The sequence below is a fragment of the Borostomias antarcticus genome (assembly GCF_949987555.1).
Source record: "Borostomias antarcticus genome assembly, chromosome: 18".
In the NCBI taxonomy this organism is placed as follows: Eukaryota; Metazoa; Chordata; class Actinopteri; order Stomiiformes; family Stomiidae; genus Borostomias; species Borostomias antarcticus.
This window is the reverse complement of record NC_140251.1, coordinates 13,757,769-13,774,463: the sequence shown is the minus strand read 5'-3', so window position 1 is coordinate 13,774,463 and position 16,695 is coordinate 13,757,769. Positions and strand designations below refer to the sequence as shown.

The 16,695-nt window shown below is 49.6% G+C and overlaps 4 protein-coding genes across 6 annotated transcripts in view; 2 read left to right on the top strand and 2 right to left on the bottom strand.

Annotated features, from left to right (window-relative positions):
- The window catches only part of csnk2a2b (casein kinase 2, alpha prime polypeptide b), a 12,332-nt gene extending 10,996 nt beyond the window's left edge, over positions 1 to 1,336 (bottom strand). For both annotated transcript variants that reach the window (XM_084452908.1, XM_084452909.1), the window contains exon 1: positions 321 to 1,336. In XM_084452908.1, the coding sequence (XP_084309034.1) occupies positions 321 to 424 (104 nt within the window). In that variant the 5' untranslated portion in view covers positions 425 to 1,336. The remainder of the gene's footprint in view (positions 1 to 320) is intronic.
- A 213-nt stretch (positions 1,337 to 1,549) lies between these two features.
- On the top strand, positions 1,550 to 4,368 carry cfap263 (cilia and flagella associated protein 263). Its single transcript, XM_084452691.1, has 7 exons — positions 1,550 to 1,649; positions 1,753 to 1,882; positions 2,057 to 2,218; positions 2,362 to 2,517; positions 3,096 to 3,332; positions 3,491 to 3,598; positions 4,092 to 4,368. Exons 1-7 carry the CDS (start codon positions 1,579 to 1,581, stop codon positions 4,287 to 4,289), a joined length of 1,062 nt encoding a protein of 353 aa, XP_084308817.1. The 5' UTR covers positions 1,550 to 1,578; the 3' UTR covers positions 4,290 to 4,368.
- Positions 4,369 to 6,997: 2,629 nt separating this feature from the next.
- On the bottom strand, positions 6,998 to 12,192 carry znf319b (zinc finger protein 319b). Of its 2 annotated transcripts, none has more exons than XM_084452448.1 (4): positions 11,751 to 12,192; positions 10,571 to 11,016; positions 9,893 to 10,063; positions 6,998 to 9,382 (listed from the first exon to the last, which is right to left on the bottom strand). In XM_084452448.1, the coding sequence occupies exons 2-4, from the start codon at positions 10,790 to 10,792 to the stop codon at positions 7,985 to 7,987; spliced, it is 1,791 nt and encodes a 596-aa protein (XP_084308574.1). In that variant the 5' UTR covers positions 10,793 to 11,016; positions 11,751 to 12,192; the 3' UTR covers positions 6,998 to 7,984. The 2 variants fall into 2 exon arrangements, with proteins under 2 accessions (XP_084308574.1, XP_084308575.1); XM_084452449.1 differs by having other exon boundaries at positions 10,571 to 10,884.
- A 318-nt stretch (positions 12,193 to 12,510) lies between these two features.
- On the top strand, positions 12,511 to 15,725 carry usb1 (U6 snRNA biogenesis 1). The gene is made up of 7 exons (XM_084453253.1): positions 12,511 to 12,738; positions 13,033 to 13,265; positions 13,463 to 13,646; positions 14,426 to 14,479; positions 14,785 to 14,890; positions 15,290 to 15,376; positions 15,494 to 15,725. The coding sequence occupies exons 1-7, from the start codon at positions 12,590 to 12,592 to the stop codon at positions 15,599 to 15,601; spliced, it is 921 nt and encodes a 306-aa protein (XP_084309379.1). The 5' UTR covers positions 12,511 to 12,589; the 3' UTR covers positions 15,602 to 15,725.
- Positions 15,726 to 16,695: the final 970 nt, after the last annotated feature.

Below are 16,695 nucleotides of genomic sequence, written 5' to 3'. Positions count from 1 at the left end.
ATCTTCCGCCATAGAGCCCTAATCAAGCCCTATGGTGCGGTAGTAATTGACCATTATTACAATCATATCCATTATTACAATCATATCCAGCTAAAATGTCCGCCTATAAGCGCCCCATGCAATTCAATGGCCACCCATTAAAGCTCTCCAACAGTGGAGAGCAAACTGTCTTTAGGGTTTTGTTCATCATGCAAGGGCTACATGGACACATAGAATAACCATTTTAAACAACTTCAACAGTCAAATTGGCTTGATTTTGCTCGTCCACAGTGATTGATGTTTTGAACCAATTCCAAACAGTGAGAATAAAAGCCCCTCACCTCCAGCTAGGCACGTGTGCTTCATAGTCCCAGTATTCCCTGCTCTTCAGGGTGTTCACGTCCCCGTACACCCGAGACTTGCTGCCTGCCGCCGGGCCCGGCATGGCCCTGTGCGGGGGAGGCGGGGGCCACTGAGCTCTTCTGCTGTGAGAGCACCCAGAACCACTCAGACCGGACCGTGTTCGTGTAGGAGTCCGGGGTAGTAGTAGTAGTAGTAGTAGTATGGGGGTCCCGTTACGTTATCTGATCCCTCGAAAGATGGCTCCGGTGCGCTGCGGTCGGTTGCCGCTGAGGAGCGCTCGTTGCGCGGATGGTCTGAAGCAGCTAAGCCGACTGGAGCTCCAGGGTTGATGGTGATGAATTGAGGATAGGGGCCGTCAGATACAGCGAGCAAAGAGGGGGTGGGGGTGGGTAGGATGCTGAGGTAGACGAGGAGAAATAGCAAACTGGCCTTGCAAGCTTACATTGAAAGGTTAAAACATCTCATTTTTTAGGCTGTCCCCAAAAAACAGTCATGGGTGCAAGGATTCTAGGGGTTATGGGATTTAAATTATTGCCCCTGATAACGGGCCTGGAATCCTGCCCGAATAACACCCGAGTCAAGTCAACACCTTCCACCGGGGAACTGGAGATCTTCGGAACAGAAAAGTCCTATAATCATCTAAAAAAGAAGTTAGGGTTTAACAAATCATCCCTAGTTACGATGCGGCATATTGACCAGCTGGTTTAGTCGCTGTAACGCTAGCCGGTTGGAGTGGTTCGGTGTTGTTAGCTAGCATGCTATCTCTCGAGTGAATCGCACCACCGGTGAGCCCGGCGCGGTGCACCCTCGCCGGGGCGCCTGGCATAAGCGACCGCAGTGGAAACCAGCTCGAAATCCCTTTTTTAAAATGTGTCGGAGGTCTGGTTTTGGGGTATTCTTTCAGAACCCCCCCCCCGGTCCTTATTCCGAACTGCAAGGGAACCGGATTGCGTTAGAAAAGCCACCCGGAAATTAATGACATATGGCCAAACTCGTGGGATTCCTTTCGGACCCAGTTTCACCCAGTGTCCCTTGACTGGACAGCGCCTCCGAGTGGGTAGGAGCCATAACATCATTCAAAATGCTTTGTGGTAACGAAAAGATTACAAAAAAATAAAATAAATGGTGTGAAATGTGTCATAAATCGGTAGAAATACGAGAGAATTTTGACCCCGAAAGGTATACTGGGAAAGGGCAGGTTCCCTCCCCCACCCATGTGTGTTTACCTTAGCAACCATGGCGGAGGCGGTGGAAGAAGTTACGGTTACCGAAGCAGATGATCTCGTAGAACTTGTTGAGGATTTAAGGTATCAACATAATATGGTATTCCAAAGTAGGCTAATATAAGCTGTTATCAGCGTGTCATTTGGTTTCTTCAAACAATAACTTACTGTTCTCTCCCGCCGCCAGACTCTGCAATGCGGTGCTCCGGGCAGAAACTGATATGTATGAGAGGTACATCAGTCGCCTGGACCCCAGGGACCTGGTCCCTCAGCCGGACGCCCTGGGGGCCTCACAGTCGAGTGAATTGGGGACGACGGTAAAGAGCGAACTCTCTGGTGCATCATTCATGGGCCCAATGACACTTGTTGACCCACAATATTTGGGTGTGTTAGTACCATACGGATACCATGTCTCTCCTCACAGACTGTGTGTGTGTGTGTGTGTGTGTGTGTGTGTGTGTGTGTGTGTGTGTGTGTGTGTGTGTGTGCAGCAGGGCCGTAGGAAGTCCAAGGTCCGGGCCACAGCTCTGGAACGTCTGCAGCGTTTGAGCATGGAGCAGAAGTGTGACGTTGCTCAGAGAGAGCTGGACGAGACCAGGGAGGATCTGGACAAACTGAAGGAGAGCTCAGAGAGGGTCCTCCAAAACTATAAGGTGAAAACATAGAGAGAGTGATGGAGAGAAGACAGAGAGGTACCAGCCTGGTTCTGGACCTGTTGTCGCCTCAATTCGTTCAGCAGTTTGTCGGGGGGGGGGGGGTCAACACCTCCTGTCATCATGGCTGCTTCCTTCTGCAGGCTACCCTGGAGGAGGCTGACATCCGGCTGGTGGAGGTGAAGAAGGCCAGCTATGAGTTTGACCGCGACGTGGCCAAGGTGCTGAGGGAGAAGACAGGGGCCATGATGGGGGCAGAGAAGGTCATCAGGTACATGGAGGACAGGATGAGGGCCAAGGTGAGTTCTGTGGCGAGGAGGGTCCAAGTTCAGCTTCTCTCCTTCACATTGGCCTCGAATACACTGTTGGAGCTGTTCTGATCAGGGCCGTCTACCCTCATGTACCGGCCTGGTTAATTCAGTCAGTTCATTCCATATGTTCTCCTTGCTGTAGAGACATGCTGTGAACAGAGACCCTCCCTCTCTGTTCCTCCATCCCCACCACAAACACCACCAATCTTTCTCTGCTCCTACCAACCCCCCACCCCCCCAACACCTCTCCCAACACCTCCCCCTCTCTCAACTCCCTCCCCCCCTCCCAACACCCCTCACTCTCTCAACCCACCCCCCACTCCCTCTCTCAACCCCTCCGCCAACACCTCCCCCCCCCCCCCCCAACACCTCTCCCAACACCTCCCCCTCTCTCAACCCCCCCCCCCCCTCCCTCTCTCAACCCCTCCGCCAACACCTCCCTCTCTCCCAACCCCACCCCATCCCCTCCCCACACCTCCCCTCTCCCAACCCCCCCTCTCATTCTCCTCCCACCACCACTGTCTCTCTTCATCCTGGTACCGCCCTCTCCATCCCCCCCCCACAAGGACACGCTAGTGGAGAAGCTTCGTCTGAAGAACGCCGCCCTGCGGGTGCAGAGGGGGAAGCTGGAGCTGCAGCTGCGCCAGAAGGAGGAGATGGGTGAGGCGCTGCGCGAGGTGGACTTCCAGCAGCTGAAGATCGAGAACAGCCAGTACCTGGAGCGCATCGACCACAAGAACCAGGACCTCCTCCGGCTCAAGCTCCTGGCTGGCAACACGCTGCAGGTCCTCAACTCCTACAAGGTGCCCTTGGTCCTCGCTCTCTCTCCACAACATTCTGACACCGCTGTGTGAGAGTGCATCTCATATTTTACAGGAGTGTGTGTCTTTTGTGTGTTTATATCTACCGCATTGGTGTGTGTGTGTGTGTTGACAGTGAATTAGTGTTGTTCTCACTGCAGAAGAAGCTACAGGGTATGACATGCGAGTCCAAGCTGCTGAGAAGTGACATCGCCTCCAAGAAGGAGATGCTGGTGAAGATTGAGGAGGAGACACTGCAGGTGGAGCAGGTCAGATAAAACGCTCTCAGATAAACAGTCACATCACGGCAGTCATGAGTGGATGGGATTTCTTGTCATATACAGTTGTCAACACATTTAATTCAGTCACATAATATGAATGCGGATAACATACTTATACATAATATAAAGAGATACATTAGAAGATATATATTAATAGAAAATACATTGAATGGGCCGGATAGGACATCTGGTGGTCAGCTTTTCTGGTCTGAGTAGAGGCTACACGCACACCAGCTAGATAGATATATACTTTTATGATGAATAATGGCATTTCGGCAGTGGAATTGCAACAGTGGTGCCGGGAATCAAATCCCCTGAAGATCAAGGTTTCTGTGACCGAAATGTCGACTTTTTAATAAATCAACGCGGAGGTGAAAGTGTGTGCGGGAATCAATTTTTTTCTTCATTGGAATGCAACTTTTCTGGTTTAAAAAAAAAAAATCACTTCTATCTCTCTCTCTCTCTCTCCGTTTCCCACCAGGAGCGAGCCAAGGCAGAGACTCTGAACAGGAAGCTCCGTGGCCAGCTGGCGGACTTCCGCGTCCCCCACGTGCTGCAGTACCTCACAGCCAAGGACGCATACGGCCAGCTGGAGCACAACGTCCGCGCCTGGGAGAGGAAGGTGGAGATCTCTGAGGTGAGACGGTCTGGGAGAGGAAGGTGGAGATCTCTGAGGTGAGACGGTCTGGGAGAGGAAGGTGGAGATCTCTGAGGTGAGACACCCGAGAGGAGAGCGCACCCCTCCTTCCCTCCGCTGCCCCTAGCGCGCTCCCTCAGATCTGATGGAGCTGGGAAAGGGGGAGAGTGAAGGGAAGATGTCCAGAACAAACCCTCTGGTGACGGCCACATCGCGCACAGCTCTCAGACACCAGCTCTGACACGTGGACTACATGTTCAGCGGAGATCTGTGAGGAGGATGGGTGTGTGGGCAACACTAAAATAACTCACTTGCTGAGGTAAAATCAGATGACTTTCCATTTCTTCCAGATGGCTCTGAAGACACACACCAAGACCTGGAACAAGCTGAGGGCTGCTGCAGGTGCCGGCCCGGGCGCAGGGGCAGGATCGGTTTGGGTCAAGACAAGTCCCAGCCCAGGGAAACCCTGGTGGATCCAGCCATCTGTCCCCTGAGAGGCATCCTTGCATCACACAGCCTCCAATCCTCTCTCTCTCTCTCTCGTAAACTTTCAGATGTATTAAAAACTCTCAATGATGGCGCTGATGTGTGAGGGTGTGATTGCATTGTGGAAACCGGTGAACTGGATGTTCGGTTGTACTCAGGTCCTGCTTCACCAGAGAACCAGTTTGTCTTGTCGGCGTTTCAGTTGGTGTTATTGAGTAAGTATTTGCATCTTTTAGACTGCATCACAACAGAATAGCTTAGGAAAGCACACCTGGCGGTAACTATGTAGCATCTCCTGCAATCAATGAACTTGGACAGACACCGTTACTTTATAAATGAAAAAAAGTTTATTTGTTAGTGCTGTGTGTATTGAATGCTACATACATACAGATATCTTAGCATGAATGTACACATACTGTACGCTGCCACATGTTTTTTTTTCTTATTTTGACTACATCATTCACATACTACAATTTGAAAAAGCTATAAGAGGAACACGTGCCGTGTGAAGCACGGACCACCGGGACAGATAACAGGAGCTAACACAGCAGGCATGCACGGAAGCGAGAGACCAGGGTCCAGGAGCACTCTGGAGGGGGCGGAGGGGTGACCATTAACACACTAGCCTACACACACCAGATCACAACATTACACCAGTCACATTTCCAAATCACCTCTCGATCACTCAAAGCTTTGTCCCCTTGAATGCCACAGACCCTGCTGACTCCTTCCAAGAATATAGATATTCATATAGATTTTAAAGAATATTAATAAAAAAAATTAATATAAACACAAACTTGAAAACATAAAAAAAAAAAACATATACAGTACTTTAAAAAATGTCATTCCCAACTGCTCTTTGATGTCGTTTTAATGCCAGATGAAAGAAATCAACATGTTTAACAACAAAAATGGGTGACGGGTGCGTCAGCCCCACCTGATGCCGATGGTGGGCAGAACGACACGATACAGTACGAAGAACAGGGCAAACAAAATGGAGGCAGTCTGATCTGGAGACTATTGGGGTTCCAACATCACCCTGACCCCAGTTTAAGGCCAACCAGTCTTTTTACAGATTCAAAATTATTGATAACAAAATGAACTTTTTACATTTCCTTGTCTCCTATCCTTTCATGGAATACTTCTCAATACTGCACTCAAACCACCCATCCACCACCACGGGACTACCAAACACTTTCCCTTGAAATGTTCGAGTAACTTGCTGAAAACAAACACGTCCACACAAAAACAAGCAATGATGAGTATACCCTCAAAATGGCCTCTTGATTGTGGCCACAGGCGGATTCTGTCAGAACGAACCAGATCCCAGATCAGGGAGGTTGGCTCAATCTCTGTTATAAAAACCATCCCAACGACATGGTGACCTGTTGCAGACCATCTCAGAAAGGTAGTGGGTTACCTTCTTCACAAATAAAAGGCTGTATTTCTGAAAGCCTTAACATCAACACAACCAGTCGGTGTTAACTGTACTCATGACCAATATAGGGTAAACTTAAGAACCTAGGCTGTGTTAAGTTCCTACTCTGCACTACGGTTTTAGCCTTAAAATATACAGCTTAGGTTGTAGTCTTAACAATACACCTTACTTTATTCTGGTCAACTAATAATATCAGACATGGTCATTAAAAAGTTATTCTTCCTTAAACGCAGAGCAGAGGGGCTGGGATCAATCTTGGGCATGGACACCAACGGTTCTAATGGGAACCTCGGAACATACTAGAACAATCAGAACAGACTCTTAAAAAGGAGGAATAAAAAACGAACAAAACTATGCAATTTCAACAGAATTAAAAAGCATACTCATACATAGTATTTACACGCAAAAAGAGGACGCTTCATCAGGGGTTATCAGACATTTTCTGAACAGATAGTCCACACTGATCTCCGCAGGAATATGAGCTGTATATTAGTGTGAAATATATATTTCTATATAAGAATGTCTAGCTGGAGCAGTGAGAGGTCAACCATTAGGGATTTCTATGTCTACGATACTTCGGCTGGTTAGTCCCTCCGCAGCTGCAGGTTCTCTCCTGGGTTACAACGGTGTTTTGGTACAAACTAGATTTGCCACAATGATGGCCCACACATATACATCCACATACACCCACTCACAAACATTTGTATAATTTCACAATAGTACAACATAGCCAACCCAGCCCCAGCCCCCCCACCCCCTCCTCCCTCCCTCCCTCCCTCCCCAATTGTAAAAAACAAACAAAAAACATACACTTCTAGTTGTGGAGTTTATACTCGATACAAAAAAAGCATAGAAATACTAAATGCACTGAAGATGTAGAAGAGGTGAGGTGTGGTGGAAGCAGGTTCTCGCTCCTACGGGGATATGAGCTGGTGTGGATAGAGAGTTAACCAATACACAACAATCTCCACCCTACACCCAACCAGGAAAACGTGTCGCATCAGGGTTAGTAGTAGTACAGCATACTGGAATCCAAAATGAGGAAAGGACGAGAGACATCAGCGGACTACAGGAGCTGATGACAATAAAACGTTACTTTATAAAACATCTTTTCAAGCTCTTGGTTATCGACGAAGAATCTCCCTACGCAAGAGTCACAACAACCAACGATGGCAAAAAAAAAAGCTAGTTTGGGGTCTTGTCATGACTGTAACACTTCCAGACCAGTATAGAGGAAGGGTTGGTTTTTACCAGGGGGAACTGGTCTGCTTCCCCATCTCTTCTCTTCACAAACCTACAAGGTAACTTATTTACAAACACAAACGACTACAGGCTTGACTGGACAGAAATGTAGGCTGATGTGGTGAGATTTACATTTCATCTTCTCTTCTTTAGAAGGGGAGGGAGGATGGAGGTTGATCCAGGAGAAGAGGGGAGAACATCAGGTAATATTGACCTAGTCAACCAGGACCTCCCACCAACCTACTGAGCCATGACTTTCATTCGCCATGTGGTGATTCTTTAAGAAGAAAGTCCTTTGGAGAAGTAGCCCTAAAGCAGTTAGACTTGGTTGGCAAGACACTGGAAAGAAAAAGCTGTACGACCCTTTGATAATATGAAACAAAATAACCTGTAGGGGTTTCTTTCTGGGGTTAGCAGTGGTTTCACTGTCAGAAAGGAAGTGATTCTGTAGGGCTACAGGTTCTCTATGTCAAGCAGGAGAGGGTACGGGGGGGGGGGGTGGTTGGGGATATGCAGGCAGGGATATTTATTTTTCTGTGGACTGACAAAAGAGGAAGCAGGGGTTAGTAGCCTAGATGCACGGAGCTACGGGGTAGCCCCCCCCCTCGGCCGTGTGCTGCACAGTGTGCTCCTGCAAGGAGCCCAGGTCGCTGAAGCGCTCCCCGCACCACACGCACTTGAACTGGGCCTCGCGCGAGTGCACACTCTGGTGCTTGGCCAGGTGCTCCCGCTGCTTGAAGCCCTTGTCGCAGCTGGCGCACTTGTAGGGCTTCTCGCCCGTGTGGACGCGCCGGTGCCTCTGCAGGTCGGAGGTGTACTTGAAGCGCTTCTCACAGTCGGGGCACTTGAGGGGCTTCTCGCGGGACGGGTCGCAGCGGTGCTGCACGAACTCGGACGACGAGAGGAAGCGGCGGTCGCACAGCGAGCACTTCAGCGGCTTCTCCTGGCAGTGCGAGTTCTGGTGGCGCTGCAGCGTCGAGCTCTTCTTGTAGCCCTTGCCGCACACGTCGCACTTGTAGGGCTTGTCGGCCGAGCCGGACCCGGAGGATGACTCGCCGCATTTGTGGCGCAGCAGCTCGCCCGACTGGCTGAACTCTTTCTGGCAGGAGGCGCACTTGAACAGGTTCTCCATGCCGTGCACGTGCTGGTGGTACAGCAGGTGGGAGGGCTGCAGGAAGCCTTTGTCGCACAGGTTGCACTTGAAGGGCCGGTCGGCGGGGTTCTTGTGCGTTCGCCGGTGGCGCACCAGCGCGTACTGCTGCTTGAAGCTCATCTGGCACTCGTCGCAGTGGAAGGGCCTCTCCTCCGAGTGGGTCCGCTCGTGCTGCCGCAGGTCCGACGGCCTCTTGAAGCCCTTGCCGCACGTGGCGCATCGGAAGGGGCGGGCGCCCTGCGGGTGGCAGGGGTGGTGGAGCAGCTCAGACGACTCCTTGAAGTGCAGCTCGCACAGGTTGCACTTGAACAGGTGCTCGCCGGAGTGGGCGTACATGTGGCGCACCAGGTGGGAGCGGTGCTTGAAGCTCTTCTCGCACACGGCGCACTTGTAGGGCCGCTCGGAGCTGTGGGTGCGCTGGTGGTGGGCGAGGTGCGACGACTGGCTGAAGCTCTTGTCGCACGTGTCGCACTTGAAGGGCTTCTCGCCAGTGTGCACGCGCTCGTGTCTCGCCAGCTCCGACAAGTGCTTGAAGCCCTTCTGGCAGACGGAGCACTTGTAGGGTCGGTCGCGCGCCGAGGGGAAGGTGATGGAGGAGCTCCCACTGGCCGAGGCCCCGTCGCTGGACGGCTGCTGGGGATTGGTGGCCGAGGAAGTGGGCGTGGCGTTGCCGGAGGAGCCGGGCCTATAAGTCTTCTCGCAGATGGAGCACTTCATGGGGTTGCTGCTGTTGTGGGAGGTGTGGTGCTGTGCCAGAGAGGTGAGTAGGGAGAAGCCCATCTTACACACGCCGCACACAAACGGCTTCTGCTCCACCTAAGGACAAGATAAGATAGTGCTTTATTAATCTCCGTAGGAGATGTATATAGCACCGGCCCCGCTCAGCAGGGGGCAGTATGAGATCCCGTTCCGCGACAAGCTCCTCAAACCAGAAAGACCCGACTGTGAGATGCGCTTCACTTGACGTGCACCTCCTGACGTGCAGAGGCACCGGATGAGATTAAGGACGCAATTTTGCTGGCGCGGAGCAAACCCTGCGAAAACACCGTTATATCTAGAATAGAGGGGGGAAAGCACTTCAGTAGAATTTAGGTTAGTTTAGGGACAACATGGCTTGTGTCAAATTTCAAAACAATCATGAAAAGGAATTCTTTTTTTTTTTTTTTTTTAGGGAGATCAATGTTAGAATTCAACAGCATAGTATTCCCGGTTTTGCTCCGAACTGACCAATTTTTTGCTCCAGCAAAACAGAGGCCTTAAAATCCTCACGGGTGGTGGAACAGGGCAGCTGGATGGAGGGACAGAGGAGCGTTAGTTTGTGCTCACCTGCACGCACTGGTGCTCCAGCAGGTCGGTGGCCTGGTGGAAGATCTTCATGCACTGGGTGCACTGGAAGGAGCGGTCCTGGCTCACCATGCACTGGTGCTCGTGGGGGTTGGCCAGGTGGGAGATGTCATGGCCACAGGCACCACACTTGTGACCTCCCTCGCCCCCTACCTGCAGAGGGGGGGAGAGAGAGAGAGAAAGAGAGAGAGAGAGAGAACAAGAGAGAATGAGAGAGAGAGAGTGAGAGAACAAGAGAGAGAGAACAAGAGAGAATGAGAGAGAACAAGAGAATGAGAGAGAACGAGAGAGAGAGAGAAAAGAATGAATGAGAGAGAGAAGAGAGAGAACAAGACAGAATGAGAGAGAGAACGAGAGAGAGAATGAGAGAGAGAGAGAACGAGAGGAAGAGAGAGAGAATAAGACGGAGAGAGAACAAGAGAGAGAGAGAGAACGAGAGTTTCTTTGACACAGACAAAACCCGACTCTTCATAAAAATTAAAAAAAAGACTGACCAAGGAGCCACAGTTCTTAAATCTGGGCTCTTTAGCTCTTGGCCGGGCTTAAAATCCGTGTCCAGGAAACAAGTCACCCTAATCCTACACATGACGACATGTGACACCGGCCAACCCTGAACAGGTAGCGGTGGTGATGGTGGTGGCGCCGGCGCCCCTCCCCTACCTGCAGAGTCGGCTGCTGGGCCTGGGCCGGGTGCTGTTGGGTGTGGCCCCCCGCGTGCTGCGGGCCCCCGTGGTGCTGCTGGGCCTGCTGCTGCAGTGTGGGGGCGTCCGGCTGCAGGACGATGCCGTACACGGCGCAGCCCAGGGCGTTCTCGGCACCTGGGGGGATGGTGTGCACCACGGGGGGAGGCACGACAGCATGCTGCTGCCACGCCTCCGTCATGCGCGCTCTGGTGTAGGGATTCAGCTTGGCGGTGGATGGGGGGAAGCTCCAGGGAAAGGTTGACTAAGGGAAGCTGGTTGGCTGGTTGGTTGCTGGATGGAGAGAGGGATGGGGAGGTGTTTACATCGCCATATCAGCCAACTGTCACAGAGTACTGATGTAGACTGCGGTTGTTGTAAGAACTGGTGTCCTCTTCGGCTGTCTCAGTTTGCAGAGGTTCACTGCTGGAAAAGAAAAGACAAAAAGGGAACAAAGGACTAATCGACCATGCAATACATTTGAATAGTTTTGTAGGTACAACTACCACGCTAAGTCAGTGAGAGTCACTTCCCCCTGAAACATGTCAGGCGCCAAAAGTATGTAACTACTCCATGAAGCAGTTCTGGATCATGGAGCATACTGATTTTCTCGTTAGATACGATATCATAATGTTAGCCGAGTCTAGATTTGCATAATGTGTCCATCAGTCAATCTTCAATCACTCGTCTGGCATCGACTCAATCGATCTCACAATTAGTTAAGTTGCATGTTGCAGCATCACCCCCCAAAACTAGACTGCATTCTGATCTCAAGCCTTTCCCCGAGGCTCAACATCTCAAGATGATCAAACCCATCTAACCCTAGCTAGCTAGCTCGTTAGCTCCAACTGGCTGCTTATTCGCGGGCATCATAAACAGCATGTTTGTGTATCGGGTTCACAGTGTGTTCAGCCCAGCTTTGCAATTGAATGAAAGAGGAAAAAAGATGAATTCAGTCGTCCGTCGTGTTTTTCGAGAGGGCGGCAGAGGCATCTTCACCAGCTAGTTAGCTTAGCATGGCTAGTTAGCATTAGCATCCGGGCAACTAGCTACCTTGCTAATGGGATACGAAAATATTTGACGTTGCTACTAGTCAATATAATACTCGATGTACCGATGATCGTGACATGTTGTTGAAGACAATATGATTGGTAACATACCTGTAACCGTTTCAGGAAGTTATTGGCGCGGTGGTACAGTTTTAGTGAGGAATCAGAACCCCGCCTAGGCCCAGAAACCCGTCCCCTCCTGACCCGCAGACTCGTCCTCTCTTGTTCCACCAGGGCCGGGGAATTGCGGATTCTTCCGATCGCTAGAAAACGAGCTGGATTTGATTTAAAAGCTCTAAATCATCCCTCTGTGCATCTTCTTTCCCATCGTGTAGTCGTGCTGTTGCTAAGCCATAGCTGCTATACAGGTGTAAAAGGGGGGTAATTGGTCTAAAACGTAAGGTAGCAGCAGGGCTAGCTCAGGAATACTGCCCCGGCACGGGAACATGAATAATCACATGTTTCATTGGCATGCCCACAACACACCCGGAACCTGCTATGAATAGCGAGATTTTATCATTATTCTGTTGAAATTTCGACGTGGTTAACGTTATAGTGACTTATTTGTCTGGTTAGTTTGTAATTTGAATTTTTTATTTTTTTATTTTATCACATACAAGCCTATAGCTCGTATTTTATAAAGTGGCAGATGTTCAGTGACTACTGTTTAAAGATGATATCTGTAAAGCAACCATATGTGTAGAAACAGCTTTTCCATTCTGTTATCTTGACAGATGCTCGATAGGAGCCGATTGGCATGAATGGTGAACGAAAATCTACACGGAATATGGAACCGACGTTGAAATGCACGTTGTTTCAGTGGGGGCATAAATTATCCTAACAATTGTTTGTTTACATCGGAAGTAATGTCAGCCCACTCTTGCCACTAGTGTCCAAGCCGTATTTTTTTTGCAGCTAACAATTTAATTATTGTCATCTGCACTTGAAGAATGTTAGTCAATTACAGTAGTAGCTCTGAAGATGAAACTGAAAGTGCTGCGTTGAAAAATGTCACAAAAAGGTGCACAAGTTGTCACTGTGATGACAAGGGGAGGAAGAAACACAAGTCTGACGCTGGAATCCCTATCGTGAGAGCAAGGTACCTTCTGTCTTTGATACGGATTGAATGTAGTCTGCTCACCCTTATCATACGCTTACATTTTGTACTAATTTCCTAATAAGAAAATGAGTCCATCAGAGAGGTCTATCCTTGAGTGCATGAGGAAGAGATCTGTGCACACAACACTGGGATTAGGTTGTAGGTCAGGTTAGCCGCAATTCCATTCATTTGACTTTGTTACATGGTCTCAAACCAACTAAGTCAAATGCACAAACCAAGTCCAGTTAATGTCTCATTGACACTGACGTGCACCATATCCCATCCTTTCCTCAGCAGGCACCCTTGCAATGATCATGAGTCCATCTCGACTGGCGCTGAACTAGTAAAGGAGTGTCATTCAAAGTCGGACGAGGTGCCCTCCAGATTGCCCCTTCCTGGCAGCCTATTGGACATGTTCACGGAGGAGGCGGAGGACCCTGAGACGGAGGACAGCTCGCTACACAAGGGAAGGATTCGCTCCTTCAGACACGAGAGGGGAAACTGGGCCACACACGTGTTCTTTCCATGTAAATACTGTATCCTCAGATAAACACACACACAAATCCATAGTCTTTGGCCCGCCACACACTGTATCCCAACTGTCTACCATTCCCCCTGTCATTTAAAGTTTAAATCTAAGAAGGGAAGATGTGAAGAAGCAGTGACTGTTACTAACCATCTAGTTACACTACCGTCTTCTCTGCCTCACCACCTCCATCTCCAGACTTTCCGGACGAGGAGTTCCTGGAGCTGCTGGATGAGATGCTGGAGGTGGCGGCGTCCCACGGTGTCCCCCTCACGCGAGCGGAGGACTTCCACCTCAGCCTGTCTCAGACCGTGGTCCTGAAGCACCACTGGATCCAGCCCATGGTTCAGTCCCTCAGAACAGGCCTGGCTCGCTGCAGGAGGTCCGCCAATCTCCTCTCTACCCCCAACAAGCAAATATTAACAGTCCACTTCCGGCCTTAGGCCTGGGTCCAGTACCCCCTTCCCCTCACCCTACCCCGGGTCCGTATCCTCTTCCTACCCCCACCCTACCCCTGACCCCTGCCTCTACCTGGACCCAGGCACACTCACACACACACTGACAGACACCAGTCCTGGGCTCAGATCCCCTTCCCCTCACCCTAACCCGGGTCCGTATCCTTTTCCTACCCCCCACCCTACCCCAACCCCTGCCTCTATCTGGGCCCAGGCACATTTATGCACACACAGACATACACCAATGTTTGCCATGTCTCTCCTATGATGTTATTAGCCTCTCTTACTTTGAAAATGTAATTTAATGTTATTTATTGCTCTATAAATGTTCTTAGCCGGTAGACAAACATACTCCAAGAGCTTGCTCGATCGCCTCGCTGAGAGGGGTCAGGGAAGAACTTTTACAGTTCACTTATCTGGCCCCTGGGTGATTACTGTTTTTTTGCTTCCCTCTGGAATATGTAGGGGTGGGATGTCTGCCCACCTCCCTTGTTCTCTGTAAAGCGCATTGTGTTGCCTCTGGGTATGAAATGCGCTATATAAATAAAGCTTTGATTGATTGATTGATTGATTGATTAATTGTCAGGGAATGGATAGGTGCACTGAATTATACTGGTTATTCCAAATGTTTGTGAAACGTGAGAATGTGGAATTAGGCTGTGAAGTCCTTGGCCAAGGAACAATGAATGTGATCTTGTTTTCGCAGGTTTGTGTGTTCCGCAGACCAACTGAGGGTCTACTCCAACGCTGAGAAAACCAGGTACTGTAGGTTCTCCTCATGTTCTCCTGTCTGTCTACGTACAGTACATGATGCATGATGACAGTGTCTAGTTGGGCCCTGTCTACTGTGATCAGAGTGGTCATAGGTGTCAAGGGGACATCAAAAGAAGGAAGCGTCATCAATTCGCATTCTATCCAGAACTACTGCTGCTCTGTGAGCCAAGTGAAGCTGAAATGCCGTAGAAGTGTCTCCCCTGTGCTACTGCCAGCCACACATTAGTTTTAATATTCCTTGTCAGGAGCGAGGACGTGTTTTGTGATCAACCATTTCTATCCTGTCTACAGGACCTTCCTGGGAATGGAGGTCTCCACTGGGCATGCTCAGCTCCTGGAGCTCATGAAGACAGTAGACAGAACCATGGAGGAGTTCAGACTTGACACTTTCTACCAGGTCTGGAAGCCACTAACACCATTTACTGTAATGCACTTCTGTATCTTAACCAATGACACACCCATAACCAACAAGGCCTAACTAACAAGGCCTAACTAACAAGGCCTAACTAACAAGGCCTAACTAACTTAAGTTACCCATCACGGTTCTGTCACTGTTCAGCCTATTCCACCTGATTCTTGACTGGCAGACTGGCAGAGTTTATTCTTTGGTTTGGATATTCATCCCCAATAGCTTTCCTCAACAACTTCTCTCCTAATCCCTCCCTCTTGAGTTTGCTGTTGCCATGCAGGCTGCCTGCGGTGGCATCTTTCTGACACCAATGGCAGTGTTAATCAAGAGATGGATTAGAAACAGTTAAGTCAGAAGGAAAACTCTGAACCATCTTTCCTCTTGTAGAATCCTTCCTTCCACGTCAGTCTGGCCTGGTGTGTGGGCGACTTTGCTGACCATATACGCAGCAGTCACTGTCTACTGAAGCTCCAGGTAAGATTTGTAACTTTGTTGGTTTATATCTGGTTGTTTGGTAATCCCGTGTTGTTTGCTCGATTCATTGTGTGTTTTATTGATTTGTGTCTGGCTTGTTTTTCGTGTCCGCCCCAGAGTCTTGTTGACTCTCATGAAGACGGACGTTTCTTGTTAACGCTGCGCTGTCAGGAGCTGCGATGCAGATCCGGGAACAAGACCTTTTCCTTCCCGCTGGTCAGCTGACTGTCACCGCCTTGACTGACCCGGCTTTGACTCCGCCCTGACTGACCCTGCTCTGTCTCCAAGCTGGACCCCCAAAAACCTTCAGGGTCTGATGCTCTTGAGCCTTCCTTTTTTAGGCTTGCTGCTCCCATCATCACAGCTCCAATAAAAGATCTGTTTAACCTGTCCTTTCACTCAACAATGATTCCATCCGTATGAAAAAGAGCTATAGTGCATCCCCTCTTCAAGGGAGGTGATCAGGCTGACCCAAACTGTTACAGACTAATTTCTATACTCCCCTGTGTTTCAAAAGTGTTTGAAAAACTGGTAAATAAGCAACTTACTGAATTTCTCAGTGTTCATGATATTCTGTCTGGTGTTGAGTCTGGTCTAAGATCTGACTTTGGCTGTGTCACGGCAACTCATAAAGTCATCAATGATATCTCATCTGCCCTGGACCGTAAACAATACTGCACAGCTATCTTCATTGACCTAGCCAAGACCTTTGACACAGTTGATCATCCTATCCTTGTCAACAGACTCCGCAGCATCTGCATTTCTGGTCTCTCCCTGGTGTGGTTCACCAACTACCTCTCTGATAGGGTGCAGAGTGTGAGCTCAGAACAACACCTGTCACAACCCCTCCCTGTCACTAAGGGAGTGCCCCAGGGCCACGTATTAGGTCCAACTCTTTTCTCTGTTTATATAAACGATTTAGCCTGTATTGTTGGAGACTCAGCCATCCATCTTTATGCAGATCACACTTCTGTACGCCTCTGGCCCTTCCCCTGATGCCGTACTCAAGCTACTCCAGTCTAGTTTCGACAGCATTCAACAGGCCTTCTCTTCCCTACGTCTTATGTTGAACACCTCTAAGACCAAGGTCATGTGGTTCAGTAAAAAGAGCTCTGTGCCCATTTCACCTCCCCATATCAGAACCCTCAACTCTAGAGCAGGTTTCTGAATATAAATACCTGGGTATTTGGCTGGACTGCACCTTGTCCTTCTCTCAGCATATCAATAAATTACAATCCAAGGTAAAATCAGAAATTGGGTTCCTATACAGAGTGCGCTCCTCTTTCACACTTCCTGCAAGACTCACCCTGGTTAAAATG